Source organism: Protopterus annectens, chromosome 8.part0 (assembly GCF_019279795.1).
Source record: "Protopterus annectens isolate FY-2018-M chromosome 8.part0, PAN1.0, whole genome shotgun sequence".
NCBI lineage: Eukaryota > Metazoa > Chordata > Ceratodontiformes > Protopteridae > Protopterus > Protopterus annectens.
Genome location: NC_056741.1, coordinates 448,694,645 through 448,712,144, shown reverse-complemented (window position 1 = coordinate 448,712,144; position 17,500 = coordinate 448,694,645). Strand labels below are relative to the sequence as shown.

The 17,500-nt window shown below is 40.5% G+C and overlaps 1 protein-coding gene and 1 non-coding gene across 2 annotated transcripts in view; one reads left to right on the top strand and one right to left on the bottom strand.

Moving 5' to 3' along the window:
• ILF2 (interleukin enhancer binding factor 2) overlaps window positions 1–3,784 on the bottom strand; it is a 140,267-nt gene extending 136,483 nt beyond the window's left edge. Inside the window, exon 1 of the mRNA XM_044079968.1 lies at window positions 3,639–3,784. Within this exon, the coding sequence (XP_043935903.1) occupies window positions 3,639–3,643 (5 nt within the window). The 5' untranslated portion in view covers window positions 3,644–3,784. The remainder of the gene's footprint in view (window positions 1–3,638) is intronic.
• Window positions 3,785–4,070: 286 nt separating this feature from the next.
• On the top strand, window positions 4,071–4,142 carry TRNAM-CAU. Its single transcript has one exon. It is a non-coding gene; the product is annotated as a tRNA-Met (tRNA).
• The last annotated feature ends 13,358 nt before the right edge of the window (window positions 4,143–17,500 follow it).

Here is a 17,500-nt window from a genome sequence, read left to right as displayed (position 1 = left end):
GGGCACTAACGCAGTAATCTGCGATACTGATGAATGTATTTCTGTATGTATTCAATAGGTACAATTTCTATTTTCTGTTGCGCTTCTCTGGCCTCTGCTGAAAGTATTTTTAGCCCAGTCGGACAAACCGAGTCAATTATGGGTAATCTCCAAGTGTAGTACCTCACACACTGTTCTGCGCAGCTTTGGGCGTGTAGTGGGCATGACATACATGATTGGCAAGGTACTACACTTGAAGATTACCCAAGTAAAACATGTCAACACAAGACAAAAGCATTAAAAAAACACAGCTAGGGTAGTAGCCACCTTTTCAAGTGCCTAAAGTGGGGCAGATTTGTAATACCATTGATTGTTTTCAGTGAATTATCCAAGCATTTATGTTTGCCATTGTTTGTGATTGGGTATAAGGGGAGGTGTGCACGACTCAAACTATTTTAAAAAAAGTGTATTCACAGTTTAAACGAATTTTCTCTAAAGAAGCCTGTTGGAATTTATGGGTGAAAGCACTTGGTACCTTCGTTGTGTTCTGTATTATTCTGTGGTTTCCATTAAAGCATTTTGTGTTTTGGAACTCCGGTCAACATTATGGTTTGGGGCACATTTGTACCCCCCCTTTTTTTTTTTTTTTTACTTACAATGAGCGCAAAGGGGCTTCAAACCAAGTTACCCAGGCACTGTATTCCTATATCAAAAATGACTACAACTAAAATATAACACTTCGACTCAAGGAGCAATTTTCAGTAGGTGATCATTCAACTCCTTTAGCTATAAGCCTGCACTAAATTGAGCACTGATGTTTATATAGCAAAGGCCCTTGCATTTTAAGACATACTATACTCCTCAGAAACGGGGGCAGTAATGTTTTTGTAACTAAATATTATAGCAAACTACTTGCATGGTAAACATAAGACATGCACAACCGCAATTACTAATTTGTGAACGTTAGGGGCATGGTCCATTACTCGAACACCACATAATATAATAAAACCCAACACGTTAAGCATCTAAAAATATAAACACACGGTACATTTTCTTTATTACCAATTTACCGTCCGAGTTTAACCTGTTCATATTTTTACGTTAACATAAGAATCAGTTGGGAATGACAGCTCACCAAGCTTACAAGCTTAGATGTCAATAAGGTGCCACAAAAGCTAAAAGAATGGGTAAAGTAACGGTATGGTTACTTCTGTAAAATGCTTATGGTTTCCCTGAATTAAATTAACGCTACGATGCAAGAAACGTTGTATAGCATGGAGCAAAATAAATATTCAGGCGGGCTTGGGCTGGAGGCGTGTTCAGGGCGGGATTTGCTACTGCGCATCCTGCGAGGTGCTACACTTGGAAATTACCCAATTGTGTAGTTGAGTGCTTTCGTCCTTTGTTAACTAGTACAAGAAAGTGTTTACACTTTACCAGTAAAAAAGAGACTTTAGCACATGAAGCCTGTTATAACTGCTCCTTAGCTTTCAATCAAATGGTGGGCTGTGTTGACATCGCTCATAGGCGGGGTTTGGGAATGGCTTGCTACTGCGCATCGGATGGGTTAATACACCAATGTCGTCAGAGCTAAAATTTGAGTCAAAATCGGGGAAATTTGAGAAGCTTGGGGAAGCGTCCAAAGTGATCTGGCGATAGTTTATTTCACTAGCTCACCGGGTGCGCAGTAGCAAGTATCGCCGAAAACAATAGTACTTCTGTAAGTGCTTGAAGGTGCGCCTACTAATTCATATTAGTATTGTAAAAGGTACATCTTCAAGCACTTACACAAGTGGGACTTACAAACTCAAATTGAGTCACCTGTAATTCTTATTTAACTCCGTTAAAGTATTGTACTCGATATGTTTTCTTAAACATTTTCTCAAGTTATGCTTTAAAGGGAATCTACTTAAGTTTGAAACGTTTTGACTTGCAACAACTTAACCGTGACGTCGAACACCGCGGGCGGGTTTGAGCGGTGCTTGCTACTGCGCATTCGGGGAGCCAGTGAAGTAACACCGGCATGTCACTTTGGCCACTAAGCATCTCAAATTTCCCCGATTTTGACTCATTTTAGCTCTGTTCCTCAAACTCTCCTAAAAACTACTAACTTTTTTTTGGGGGGGGGGTGACTTGACAAGTTACAAGAGCCGAATGAGTCGACGACCACGCTGCCGAACTGGAAGTCATCCCAAGCCTAGTTCTCAGTTTCCGCCCAATATAATAGGATTGCTAGTCAATAACCAGGACCGCACTTAATGACGCGGCAAAATTAGAGACTAGATAGGAATGCTAATACTTTAGTAAGTGCCCCCAATTTGTCACGGATTCAGAGGTTGACGTTTACAATTTCCAATTTAATAAAGTTAGACTACAGCTTCTGCGTCAGTTCTCACCATGCAAACTTACAGTACCCGACAGTGGGTGATTTTTGCGTATTTATTACAAGTCTGAGGATTACACCCGCATGCGAATTTGATACCTGCTACTCTTCCGGTACTCCCGCCAGTTTCGCGTGCGAATCATTGACCGCACGCACAAAGCTGAGAACTAAGCGCGAGGTACTACACAGAATGGCGGATTTGCATTAGCGTACATTTTTTTTGCGGTACACAAAGTCTAAAACTGAAAAGGAAACATTACTTGGCGACTTCTAACTGCCGGCAGAAGCCATTTTATGAGCTGGCCAAAAAAATAGGTGGCAAAGATACGTACATTTGAGAGGTATGAATTACAATACTAACATTAACTTCCAAATTCGGAACCTTTTAACTAGGGCTTCCCAGTACCCGAGATTATACACCTTTTATGATTATAATCTTGGAGAGAAGGAAACAACGCTTAGCAAGTCTATCCAATGAAAGGTGGATAACAGAACACAAAAGCGCACTATAGTTGCGTACAAAACATTAAATCTTCACAAGAGCGACCCATAATTACACTCGGTAGCTTTTACAGTTTCTTTCAGATAGGAATAATATGACCATCCCGCATGCACGGGTGTAACAATTATAAAATATCAGTAAACTCAGCCCTTTAATCGTACACCAGCAGAAAGTTCCACGTGAGCCTCACCGTTCCAAATATACCGCAACTTACAAACAAGTAATACAATGCGCCCACTACAGCAGAGAAACGAAATGACTATTTGCGAAACCTCTTAGAATGCTTGCGCATAAATGCTTAGCTCTACAAAGCAATTTCTATAGCTGGACCCAGCCAGAAAACACTAAGTTAAAGTACCTTCAGGATTTAAGCGAACCGACTCCGGGACCAAATGGTCTGATAGAATTAGAGCAGGGCAACCAACAACGACGCGATATATAAACCCGGATTTCGAAGTACTAAACATTACATCAATGGCTTTCTTTCGGCGGTCCATCATGTGGGGCAAAATATGCAGAATCTATAGCTATCAAATAGTACTACACAAACATCTCAACACAATAAATACACAAATTCCTACCATTTCAGAGTAAGCAAGTCAAATTTTCCTTTATATACAACGAGGCCTTATCCAGCCAACTGGGCCTCGTTAAAAATTAGCACAAATCACCCACGAGCTTTTTTCTTAATAAACAAAGTAATTTCCACTACCAAATTTAAGCACTTTTAATTCTAGTTTTCATTAACCCGTTTAATAAACAAGTTCTACTTACCTCATTGTGCTGGTCTTGCAAAGAAACGAAGTACGAAAAAGAAGCCGACCACGCTGGATGATACTCGACTTATGTCTAAGGGCCTCGTTAACACGTTACTTTTCTACTGGTTACATTGGGCCAAAATTCAACAAATCAGTGCATGTGTGAGCAGCTAACCTCTACTGTTATTGGGTGTGTGTAAAAGCATCCAATCACAGGAACTGATATTGCCCGCCTCCCTTATCCCGCGAAGCTGAGTTTGTACTGAAATGATGTATTTTAATATCTGTGGTTTTTGACTAAATAACAGAAACAAACATGTAATTAAAAGTATTATTGTTTGGACAGTGTGTTACTTGAGGTAACAAATATTTAATCTGTTATGTATACTGAACTATGAACTAACTTTTCTATGGGATAAATAGATTAATTACAACAAAATTTTTCGTTAGCAGAGTGGCGCAGCGGAAGCGTGCTGGGCCCATAACCCAGAGGTCGATGGATCGAAACCATCCTCTGCTAGCTGATTATTTTTATTTTATTTAATTTTTTTATATTTGTTGATGTCATTAGTCTGTCTGGGCAGAAATTGTTTTAGGGAGGAAAGCCCCAGTAAACAATATTACACGTTATAATGTAAAAATAAGATACAAGCATTTTATTATAAAAGAGAAGTTACAACTTTATATATAACGAGCAGTAGACATTGATATAGTTAATGTTACTTACGGAAGTATGCAAACAAATCAGCAAGTACAGAAACTATTGAAAAAGCAGTAGCATGTACAGGGTACTGTGTGATCAGACTTTGAGGTAGAAGCTTACATGACAGCATTTAGTGAAAGGTTAGGAAAGGGTTTGAGCAACTCGTTGAAGCGAAGGAAGAGGACCAAAGTCTTTAAAATTAAGTATATTATACGTTCTGATGGTTAGTGTTGTGTGAGTGAATTCTTAGAGAGGAAGATAGAACAGTGGATATAAAAAGTTTACACACCCCTGTTAAAATGTCAGTTTTTTGTGATTAAAAAATGAGACCACAATAAATCATGTCAAAACTTTTCCCACATTTAATGTGATCTATAACCTGTACAATTCAATTGAAAAACAAATCTGGGCGATATTGAAGTGTATTAACCCACCAGTTAGTTCGCGCAGGAATGGGCATGGCTGCCCTGATTGACATGCCGGAGGGCGGCGATTAACAACAGTAATTTTCCGTGACTGACATGGAAAGCGCACTGTAATTCCGTGTCATATAATTAAATGTTTAACAGACAAGCAAATATTTTTTTTTTATGTCAGACATATGATGATATATAATGAAGATTTTGAATGTTTTACTTTTATTGTGATGCAACTCTGGGCACAATTACCAGTGACACCTAATTTGGAGACTCCTTATACTCTACGTTCATCTCCAAAATGGGCATTCATTATTTATTCCAGTACTGCCTAAGCAAAATTGTAAATCTGGTATCTCGACTATTTGTACAGTCTGAATATTCCTTTTGTTAAAATTTGTAATTTGATTTCTGCCTTAAGGAGCTTTCCTCTCCGGACCTTTACTGACAAGGGTTACTTCTAGTGCCCAGTCAGACAGTCATGGTAAATAAATGATAATAAATATATAAATAAATAATAAATCAATTTTATGAGGGCCAGATTGTGCATTCAATGTTTATTCTTTTCAGACTGTTATAGATAGATAATGCAACTTCCACTGTTCTGCATTTAGTAAATTGTAGTGTAAATTCTCATTTTTTTTTTGCATCATCATCATCATCATCATAATTATTGTCATCATCATCATCATCATCCCACTGCTGCTCTCTCCTACTTTTTTGACAGTTGTACCCAAAAGTGGCAATGATGGTAAGAGCAAACCAAGACTAAAACCAAGCAAAAGAACTTTGTACAAATCCAAAAAGGGCCAACAGTATAAAGTGTGTAGTTGAAAATTTAGTGCTTTCGTAAGTAGTACAAGAAATTGTTTACACTTTACATTTTACCAGTAAAAAAGACTAATGAGATGGAGCTTTAATCTGTAATTCCTCCTTTGCGTTTTTTTTAATTTTTATTTTTTTAATTTATGTAGTCAAGTATGAGTCGGTGAGACCTCAAGGACTTTAGCACATGAAGCCTGTCTGTCATAACTGCTCCTTAGCTTTCAATCAAATGGTGGGCGGTGTACTGACATCGCTGTCACAGGCGGGGTTTGGGCGTGGCTTGCTACTGCGCATCGGGTGGGTTAATACACTTCAATATTGCCCAAATCTGTTAGGGGAAAATATAAAAAATAAAAAAAACATACAATAAGCTTTTTGCATGTTCTCCTTAAAATGGAGAACATTGACATCTGTGCAGTGACAGAGACCTGGTTCAAAGCTCCAGAGAGCACCCCTGCATTACCAGGCTTCAATTCATACCACACCTTTCGGCCACTTAACCCAGAAAGAAGCACTAAAGGCGGAGGCGTGTCCATATTCATTAAGGATATCCACACCTCCAGGCTAGTTGCACAGCATAATGCATCTGAGATTATCCAAGTGCAACTAACTCTGGGCAAGACCGCAATCCAGATTGTAGCTTGCTACAGACCCCCACCATGCCCCAGGATTCACACTCCTCATTTCTTGATACACTGGAAAGTATTAGGATACAACCCAACACCCTAATAATGGGCGATTTAAACTACCCCACCATTAACTGGGAAAGCTACTCATGTACCAACTCTTTTGCAAAACGTTTTCTAGAATTCATAAATTCCAACGCCTTGGATCAACTTATTCACACTCCCACCAGGGTCAGCAATATCCTAGACCTGGTCATTACCAACATGGGAAACCGGTGTTCCACACCAGAGGTCAATTCCTCGTTGGTCAGATCCGACCACAAGCTAATCAGCCTAGACATCCACATTCCACCCCACCCCCAATTAGGGAAACCATCGCAAAAAACTTCTCCAAAGCCAACTTCACAGTTCTTAAGACAGAAGTGGCAAACTTCATGACACCCATGCAGATGAACAGTAGAAGTATGACTGCCGAATCCTACACAAATGCACTTTATAAGCACTTACACGAGTGCATGGATCATGCTATCCCTAATAGAACCAAGATGTTATCCTCCAAAAAAAGGAAGCCAAACTGGTGGTCCTCTGCCATAAACAAACTCTACAACAGAAGAAAGAAACTGTTGCAAAAAAGAGTTAAATCCCATGACTGGAGGAACTCCCTGGTCAACCTCAGTAAGAAGCTGAGATCCCTCATAAAATCCCCCAAAGCTAGTTACGAAAACAAAATTGCCACCGACTCTAAAGACAACCACAAAGCATTCTATAGCTATGTCAAGAACCTAAATGGGAACACTCAGATCTGCTCTGAGTTACAGCACAATAGCACTAAATATACAGAACCAACTGATATTGCCAACATCCAAGCAGATAGGTTCAGTGCTAACTTTACCCCCTCTCTCACCATCTCTATACAGGAAGAATGCAAAATTCCTATAATCATGGCTGCACAGGTAAAAAACACACTCTCCAAAGCCAAGAACACAGCATCCATGGGACCTGACAATATCCTAGGCTGCATTCTACTCGAACTACAGAATGAACTGGCAACCTACCTAAGTACCATGTTCAATCATAGCCTCACCTCAGGCTTTATATCCACTGAATGGCGCACCGTGATGGTTATCCCACTCCACAAAGGGGGAGCCAGAACGAACCCTGGGAACTACCGCCCCATTAGCCTGACGAGCCTGGTCTGCAAGGCTGTGGAACATATCATCATGGAACTCATAAACAAAGACATTGGTAATCTCCAAACTCTGGATCATACCCAGTTTGGATTTGTAAAAGGCAGATCATGTCTCCTAAACCTGATTGACTTCTTTGAAGCAGTCACCAAAGCCATAGATGAGGGTAAAATGGTTCACACAGCTTATCTAGATTTCGCCAAGGCTTTCGACACCATCCCCCACTCTGGAATTATAGATAAGCTCACTAAACTAGGTATAAATCCCTATGTCACAAGATGGGTTGCCAACTGGCTCACGGACAGAACCCACACTGTGAAAGTAGCGGATTCCAAATCCGACATCAGACCAGTGACAAGTGGAGTACCACAGGGTTCAGTCCTGGGTCCTCTCCTGTTTGGTATCTACTTCTCTGAAGTGCAGGCCAACACAGAAGGTCTTTGGCTAACAAAGTTTGCAGATGACTGCAAACTAGGAGCCATAATCGAAACTCCTAACGATGTGGACAAACTACAAAAGGGCCTCATTGAGACAGATACCTGGTGTCAAAGCCATGGCCTGAAGGTCAATGCCAAAAAATGCATTGTCATCCCCTTTGGTAAAAACTCTGTACCCATGAACTACCACATAGCTGGTAGTCTACTTAATGCCGAAAATGTGATAAGAGACCTTGTGACACAAGTGGACAGTAGTCTCTCCTTTGATAATCACATTGCCACAGTGGTCAGGAAATCTTTTTACGTGGCTCATCTCATCACAAAAGGATTCTCATCCAGAAAAAAAAAGGTCATTGTTCCCCTCTACTCATCACTCATTAGACCCATTATAGAGTACAATGCCCCTTTTGGTATGTACCTCACAAGACATCTACAACAACTGGAAAGACCACAGAAATACCTCACAAAGAGGATTATTGGCCTCAAACAGATGCCCTATGCAGACCGTCTCAAAAAATTACAGCTTTACTCCATCGCATATCACCTACTCGGGCGATCTCTGCCTAACATACAAAGCTATGTCAAACCCAGAGCTGTTGGACATGCTCCACTTAAAGAAATCCCAATCCCTCTGAGCTAAACACTCTAGGGACCTAAACCTTGTCACCACAATAAACAGAACATGCTGGAGGGATAGATTCCTGTCCCAGAGACTTCCCATACTCTGGAACAGACTACCTATCTATATCAAACAGAGCTCCTGATTAGCACTCTTCAAGAAAAATCTTGATGATTGGATGGGAAATTCACCCCGGGAATCACTTCTGTGGCTCTGCTCGACAGGGGCACAGGAAAATAATTTTCTTGGGTGGCGAAAACCAGGGTACATTTTTTGCCTAGGCTTGTATGGGCCCTAGGGCTGTTAGCCTAGTACCTACCTATGAACCTAAGTGTGAAGCACCTTTTGATTTAATTACGACATTCAGTCTTGGATACACACCTGCCTTCAATTAAAGAGACTCTGATTAACCCCAAATAAAGTTCAGCACTCTTAGTAAGATTTTCTTGACATTTACTTAGTTGCCTGCTACAGGAAAAGCCATAGTTCACAGAGAGCTTACAAAGCATCAAAGGGATCTCATTGTTGAAAGGTATCAGTCAGGAGAAGGGTACAAAAAAATTTCCACAGCATTGGATATACCATGGAACACAGTGAAGACAGTCATCAAAAAGTGGAGAAGATATGGGACAACAGTGACGTTGCAAAGAACTGGACATCCCTCCAAAATTGATGCCAAGACGAAAACTGGTCAGGGAGGCTGCCAAGAGACCTACAGCAACACTGAAGGAGTTGCAGGAATTTCTGGCAAGTACTGGTTGTTGACTACATGTGACAACAATCTCCCATATTCTCCATATGTCTGGGCTTTGGGGTAAGGCTGCAAGACTGAAGCCTTTTCTTACACAGAAAAGCATCCAGGCCTGTCTAAAATTTGCAAAACAATACATCAAATCTCCCAAAGCATGTGGGAAAATGTGTTATGGTCTGATGAGATCAAGGTTGAACTTTTTGGCCACAATTCCAAAAAAAGTACGTTTGGCACAAAAGAACACTTTGCATTACCAAAAGAACATCATCCCTATGGCGAAGCATGGTGGTGGCAGTATCATGCTTTGGGGTTGCTTTTCTTCAGTTGGAACTAGGGATTTAGTCAAGGTCGAGGGAATTATGAACAGTTCCAAATTCCAATCACTTTTGGCCCAAAACCTTCAGGCGTCTGCTAGAAAGCTGAAGATGAAGAGGAATTTCACCTTTCATCATGACAATGACCCAAGCATACATCCAAATCAACAAAAGAATGGCTTCACCAGAATAAATTAAAGTTTTGGAATGGCCCAGACAGAATCCAGACCTAAATCTAATAGAAAGTCTGTGGGGTGGCCTGAAGAGGGCTGTGCACAAGAGATGCCCTCGCAATCTGACAGATTTGGAGCCCTTTTGCAAGGACGAGTGGGCTAATATTGCCAAGTCAAAATGTGCCATACTGATAGACTCCTACCCAAGAAGACTGAGTACTGTAATTAAATCAAAAGGTGGTTCAACAAAGTATTAGTTTAAGAGTCTGCACACTTATGCAACCAGCTTGCTGTACATTTTTTATACTTTTCCCCCTAACAGATTTGTTTGTTTTTCAATTAAATTGTACAGGTTATAGGCCACATTAAAGGTGGGAACATTTTTTATATGATTTATTGTGGTCTCATTTTTATATATATAAAAAAAAAAAAAACTGGCATTTTAACAGGGGTGTGTACACTTTTTCTATCCACTGTATATGTTAGGTTTGTTTAAGAGTCAGGGAGGGCCAGGGTAGTGGGGGGGGGGGGTTGTGTTGGGTCTAACATGAGCAGGTCCTAGATTTAAGTAGGCAGTGTTTTAAAGATTTTTTTGAAGCATGCTGTGCTAGCGGGATAGTGGCAGTTTGTTCTATGAATTAGCAACTGAGCGACTGTAGAGAAGTTTACCTATTTTTTCTGGCTTGTAGGTTTCAAGGAGGTGTTGATCAAAGCTATAAAAGGTACATACGATTGGGTGTGTAAGGAGAGATAACACTTGAGAGAGCTGGGCAAGAGGTGGAATTATTGAGAATGGAGCGAGTAATGTGCAGCTGAGGTAGAAGGAGTTGGTAGAATTCAAGCAATTGGAGGTTTTGTAAAGATCATATAACATTACTAGGCTAATGGCCCTTGGGCCCTTACAAGCCTAGCTAAGTTATACCTTTATTTCCACGATCAGCACCTAATGCCCATGTCCAAGAGGGACCCAAGCGGAACAGTGAATTTATGTTTACCCATCCAGTCATCCAGATTGCATTTGAAGAAGGCCAGTGAGGTGTTCTGTTTGACATGAAGTGGGAGTCTGCTCCAAAGGTGTGGTAACCTCTGGGAAACAAATCTGTCCTTCCAGCAAGTTCTATTAATGTCACATACCAGGTTAAAGTCTTTAGAGCAAGTAACCCATGTACCATTTGACTTGCAGATATGCAGCATTTCCAATAAAGCAGGGTCAGAGATCGCCTTATATGCAAGGCAGAGATCACCTCTGGGTAGTCTGTATGAAACAGAATAAAGTGACCGTGATTTCAGACAATCCACATAGGACAGATGCTGAAGACCTTGAATTTCCCTTGTGAGGAATCTTTGTGGTTTCTTCATTTGTTGCAGGGTTTGAAAAGGTACATACCAAAAGGGGCATTGTACTCAGTTATTGGCCTGATGAGGGAAGAGTAGAGGGAGGTTATAACATCTTTTTTTCTGGAAGCAATGCCCTTATGAGATGAGCAATATAGAATGCCCTTTTTACCACTGTGGAGACATGGTGATCAAAGGTAAGATTGCTGTCAACCTGTGTACCCAGATCTCTCACCACTGAGTGCATACTTAGTGTGCTGATATTGATGTGGTAGTTAACAGGAACATTGCTTTTACCAAAAGGGATGATGCATTTTTTTGCATGACTTTGACACCAATGGAACACCACTGGTTACAGGTCTGCTGTTGGAGGTGGATTCCCCTATTTCATCACCAATCCTTCGCATCCAGGCCACCATCTTTTTGAACTATTACCATCGGCCAGGCATTATAGATTAATACGCACCAAAACAAGAAGATCTAAGAACACTTTTTTCCCCACAGGCCATCAAGTTCATAAATGGTTAACTCAGCTTATTAGGCTGGGGTACTCTTATTCCCAAGCCTCTGAGGATTCTGCAGTATTGTTTATATATTGTTAATACTTGTTTCTTTCAGAGTTTATTTCAATAGTTCTTGCACTGAGTTGCACTTTGCACCTGGTATGTATATGTATATTTACGTTTTTGTCTTGTTCTTAATAGTTGCATGTACTATGTCATTTGTCTTGTTCTTAATAGTTGTACGTATGTCATTTATGTAATTCATACTTGGAGAGTCACTGAAACCGGAGTCAAATTCCTTGTATGCATGCATACTTGGCCAATAAATGTGATTCTGATTTTGACTATATGTGTTCTATCAGTGAGACAGTTAGTGATTCGTCTAACGATATACTGGTTGATACCTAGCTGGGTGAGTGTGCCAATGATGCCTGAGTGGGGGGATAGCGTTAAAAGCCTTGGCTTAGTCTAGGTAGGTTGTATGCACAGATTCCCCCTCATCCAGGGCCTTGGAGACTGTCTCAAAGACATCCACCAGGTTTAACAGACATGATCTCCCTTTGACAAATCCAAACTGAGTAGGATCAAGTGTTTGGAGATTACCTATATCTTTGCTGATGATTTTCTCCATGGGCTTGCTGATAAGGCTAGTCAGGCTAATAGGGCTATAGTTCCCAGGGTCAGTGGAAGCACCACCTTTGTTTAAGGGAATAACGGTGGCCATTTTCCATTCAGCTCAGATGAAGCCGATGCTTAGACTATGATTGATTGAAGAGTACCAGTGGTGTTGCTAATTCTTGTTGGAGCCCATGTAGGACACAGCCTGGGATGTTATCAGGTCCCATAGATACTGTGTTTTTGGCCTGGTCATTTCCAACCTGATCTTTAGAGATACAAGGTAGGGGATAGATGGTAGGGATGTTGCGGGGTACATGTGGCAGGGACAGAGGAGTGAAGTTTTCTCAGAACCTCTCGGGCAACAGGTTAGCTATGTGCACAGGCTCAGTGTATGTGGTATCATTGACTACCAGTTAGGCACAAATCTGGGCCTTTCATTTTAGGTTATGGATGTAAATAAAGAATGCCTTATAGCTGTCCTTAGTTGAGGAAGCTAATCTGGATTTTTAGTTTGCTTTGGAGGACTTCACAAGAAGTCTTATTTGCTTGTTTAGTCTGATGAGGGAATGTTTCCAGTTTAGGGCTCACTGCCTCTTACTCTTAGACAGCAATTTCTTCCTGTTGTTATAAAGCCTGCTAATGGCAGTTGTCCACCAGGCAGGTTTGCTCTTCCCCTGAGGAGCTTGTGTTGGTCATATCAGGTACAGCCGATTCAATGCAGTTATACAAGTGTTTATCTAAAGCACTGGTGTAGAACCCTGCATACTTGCTAATTCCATCGGGGAGTGCAGTGAAGCTATTTATACCATCCTGTAAGAGGTTATAGTCTGAAGTTTTTTTAGTTTAATTGCTGCTGGGGGGGGGGGGGGGGGCAGGTGTGATAGTTACTTTAAGCGAGACTGATTTGTGACCAGATCTCATCAGAGAAGACCTCACAATGGGGGTGCTACAGAGGCCCCCCCCCATATTGGTAAAGACCAGATCCAGGATGTTGGTACCCCTTATGGGGGTGTCAACCAGCTGGTCCAGGGCATTGCAGTTAATAAAGTCAAGGATTCTTTGGGCAATGGGCAAGTGAGCTTGAGTGCGAGTAATTTACCCAGTCAATGGATGAGTAGTTAAATTTGCCCAAAACCATGTTGTTCGGATGTATCTTGATAGACTCAAGTAGATCCAAATAGGCAGAGTGGGTGTCCTGATTCATGGAGGGGGTCCTGTAGCTGACAATGACTGGAATAGGTGTCCTAACAACAGTTAATTGCACCTGAAGTGTCTTCAGAGAATCATACTGTTTATCCAATCTGGATCCTAGCGTTTAGCAATATAACCTTGAGGTTGTTTTTAAATGGAATTTTTACATCGGGAATTTTGTCCGTGAGACACCACCTAAAAAGGCATTATGGGGGTGGCAAGAACCTCAGGCTGTAGCTGAAATCCCAGGGGTGACAGATGAAGACCATCTCTGGCAAAGCATCGAGGTCTGCCGATCATGTCATCCCAGGCTGACAGATACTGGATCCCCTTAGAATGACACCAGAAACTAAGCCAATTATTGAAGTCAATCGTTTTCTGTTTTCAGTGAGGCATCATCCTAGGTAAAGGTAAAATGCTACTTAAGGCTAGAGACACACCTGCCTGAGACATAATCTGAGAGCTCAGTCATGTCTCTCTCTTAATATAGTCCAGAGAGGTACACTAGGCAGTGATGTGAGTGATAGGGTAGGTTAGCAGCAAAGCTAGAAATTTTGTTATATGTGAGTTCAAGCTTGGACCTGAGATTGGATTGTAGGTTAGTTAGGATTGGGGCAGCATAAAACAGGGTAGGTAGTAGATAGGCTTGTGACAAGGTGAGCTTTGAGTCTTTTGGTCTTTTGTGAGAAATTTTCTGTTTCTGTACAGCAGCCCTAGTGTTTGGTGTTTTTTTTTTTTTTTGATGGATTGTTGAATGTGGAGGTCAAATTTTAGTTGATCACCTGTAATTGTTGTAGATCAGAATATGTATGCCTCTTTAAGAGCTATTCCTTTCTATGGGCAAGTGCGTATAAGTACTGAGCACGTGCAAGCAAAAGTGCCATTTTGTAATGAGCAGCCAAGGTGTAAGCATGCATGTGTGGACTAGTCAGTCAGTTAGTTTGTTTAAGTTTAATGTTACCGTTCTCCATCCTGATGTATTTGTCTGTAATAAACTACTTAAATGAATGCCCAGCCTCTTCACCTTATTGAATATACACAAGATGATCATCATAGTGTCAGAATGGGATCCAGAGTAAAAGTTCTTCAAGACCATGAGTCAGGCAGGTACAGTTGGAGGAATATACAGGAGTAGATCATCCCTGCTCAAATGACTTTCAAACAGGTCAGAAAGACAAATCCAGGTACTAAAACGCAGTTAAATGATTTTTTACTCAACAAATATAAAACAAAGCATTAAAACTGTTCAAAACAACTTTCTAATTAAACAAAATGTTCAAAATTATGATATATTGATAAGAATATTCAAAATGCTTACAAAAGTGCTTGAAATAAATTCAGAATTGCATAAAATGTAAAAAAAAAAAGAGAGAAAACAACAGTATTTTTTTCTGTGCTTCTTTTTTGTGTTAGCTCAAGCTGTATGAGATATCCGAAGTATGCAAAGTGTTTGCATGTTTGTGCAGTACTACAGTACAGTTTTTCATAGAATACTGTAATTTCAAAGAGTTTATGGTGCAGTTGAATATTTTTTGAGTACCTGGTGTGTGTTTATACATAATTACAAAGGCATTTTGTTGGCATGGCAGAGGGATTTTGCAGACTTGCTCCACTTGTATTTGATAGTAAATGTTGAAAACTGGAGAGTTTTTGAGCAAGAGTATATTTTCATACAGGCTGCTTTTTCTGGCAAAGATGCATGTACAAAGGCATTTATTCTGCTTAATTTAGCTGGTTCAAAAGCCATTGAAAGGGAGCATTCATTTGTGTATGCCCCAGCTGTGTATGCAGGGGAGGGGGAAAACCTCCATATAATGGTACCGACTGAAACCCAGGAAGACCCTGAGTGCTTAAAACATAAATTTAGAGAAATGCGTAGCCTCCAAATGAATATTACAATTGGAAAGAACATATTTTACACAAGAGATCAAAGGCCTGGTGAAACCTTTGCAGCATATATAACTGACTTGAGAAACAAGGCAAAAACACACAGATTTGGTGATTTAAGAGACGAGTTGATAAAGACAGGCTTGTGTGTGATATTAAAGGTGATGCAGTGAGAATGATTTTGCTTCAAGACAGTGATTTAACTTTGAATTAGGCCATAGAGATTTGTCAAATATATGAGCTCACAGAAAAGCACACAAATATGCTTACAAATGAGAAATGCATGCCTCCAGGGCCTTCTAGTGTGAATGTTGATAGTATGCAGCACATGGTTAAAAGATACAAGCCTAAGGGTGCAGCCACATCCTGGGCCTCCTTAACAGAACCTGTGGCTGCTTTAGTGAAACCTAGAACCCTTCTAGCAAATTCCAGGGCAGCTCCAGTAAAATCCAGAGGATGCTCAGTGAAGCACAGGGGTGAGTCAGCAAAATCAAAGAATGTGCCGCCACCTAGCTTCATAGTCAACTTTCATAATTGTGAAGGCAGTCATGAGCCCAAAAGAGAAAAGTGCTTAGCTTTTGGTCAGCAGTGCCACACATGTAAAAAGTGGAATAATTTCAAAAGACTTTGTAAATCAAATGAGGCTCATTCTTTTATTAAAATAGATCATTCAAAGAGGCAAATTGATCAACTAGAAAGCTGCAACCCTCGTTTTTAATGTTGATGATGTGTCAGTGTTTGGTGAAACAGTCAATGCAGTAGATTTCTGGGCAAAGAATGAAGTATTTTGTACTGTTCTGATTAATGAGAGACCTGTAGAGCTCAAAGTTGATACTCATTCAAAGTGCAATGTTATATTAGCAGACATGTTTGCCAAAGTTAAGTGCTGCTGAGAAGCTTGATCTGGCAAAGTGTGCAAAGCTTGTTGCTTATGGTGGTGAAGAAATTCAAACTGAAGGCTCGGTAGTGCTTCCATGTCACCTTGCTGGGAACAGCTCTGACTTGCAATTTTACATAGTCAAGAGGCATGTACCATCATTATTAGGCCTCAAAGATAGTTTGAAAATGGGGCTACTTTCATTTAATGCAGAAATCCACCATGTAAGTTTGAATGATAATAGTTCAAATTTTGAACAAACTATGTTTTTCTGACTATGCTGATCTTTTTGAAGACAAATTAGGCAAACTCCCAGTTGTGTAGTCCATGAAGTTAGACCCTGAAGTAAGCACAGTTATCAGACCAGCAAGAAAAGTTCCAGTAGCCCTGCAGGGCAGAGTCAGAGCTGAGCTAGACAGAATGGTGCATCTAGGTGCAATTTGTCCAGTAGAAGAACCAAATGAATGGGTATCCTCCATGGTGGTAGCCTATAAGAAAAGCTCAGATGATATTAGAATATGTATTGATCCAAGAGACTTGAACAAAGCACTAAAATGACCTCCATCCAATGCATACAGTCAAAGAAGTTGTTGCTCCTATGTCAAATGCCACTGTTTTTAACTGTCTTAGATGCAAAAAGGTTATTTTGGCAAATTTTGCTTGACCATAACTGTTCATTGCCAACTACTTTCAATACACCATTTGGAAGGGACAGATTTTTGAGAATGCCATTTGGGATAAATTCTGCCAGCAAAGGCTTTCAGTGTGCAATGGAGCAAATGTTTTCTGGCTAACTATTATAGTAGATGATATTCCTGCAGGAGGCAATGGTAAAGTCATAAATGTTAGAAATCTCAGGAAAGTTCTGAAACGTGCTCATGAAGTGAATCTTAAGATGAATCATCAGAAATGCAAATTCAAGCTACAAGAAGTTACTTATGTGGGTCATTTGTTTACCAGTGCAGGCTTACGACCAGATCCTTCCAAGCAAGCTGCAATTCTTCAGATGCCAGCTCCAGACAATGGGACCTCCTTACAACATTTGTTTGGTATGTTCAACTATTTGGGCAAGTTCATCCCAGATTTGAGTGTACTTTCAGCACTGCTATAACTTGGTCCTAGTCAGAACAACACCAAAGAGCATTTGATGCCCTGAAACAGAGAATTTATAGTTCACCCACTTTAAGATATTATGATGTTCACAAACCTTTAACTCTTTCTTGTTATGCTTCAAAGTTTGGTCTTTGTGCAGTCATTCTTCAAGAGGGAAGACAGTAGCCTATTAATCCAGAACCTTAACCCACTCTGAAACACAGTATGCGCAGATAGAGAAAGAGGTCTTGGCAATTGTGTTTGCATGTTCGAAGTTCCATGATTATATTTATGGCTGACCTTTTCAAATTGAGACTGACCACC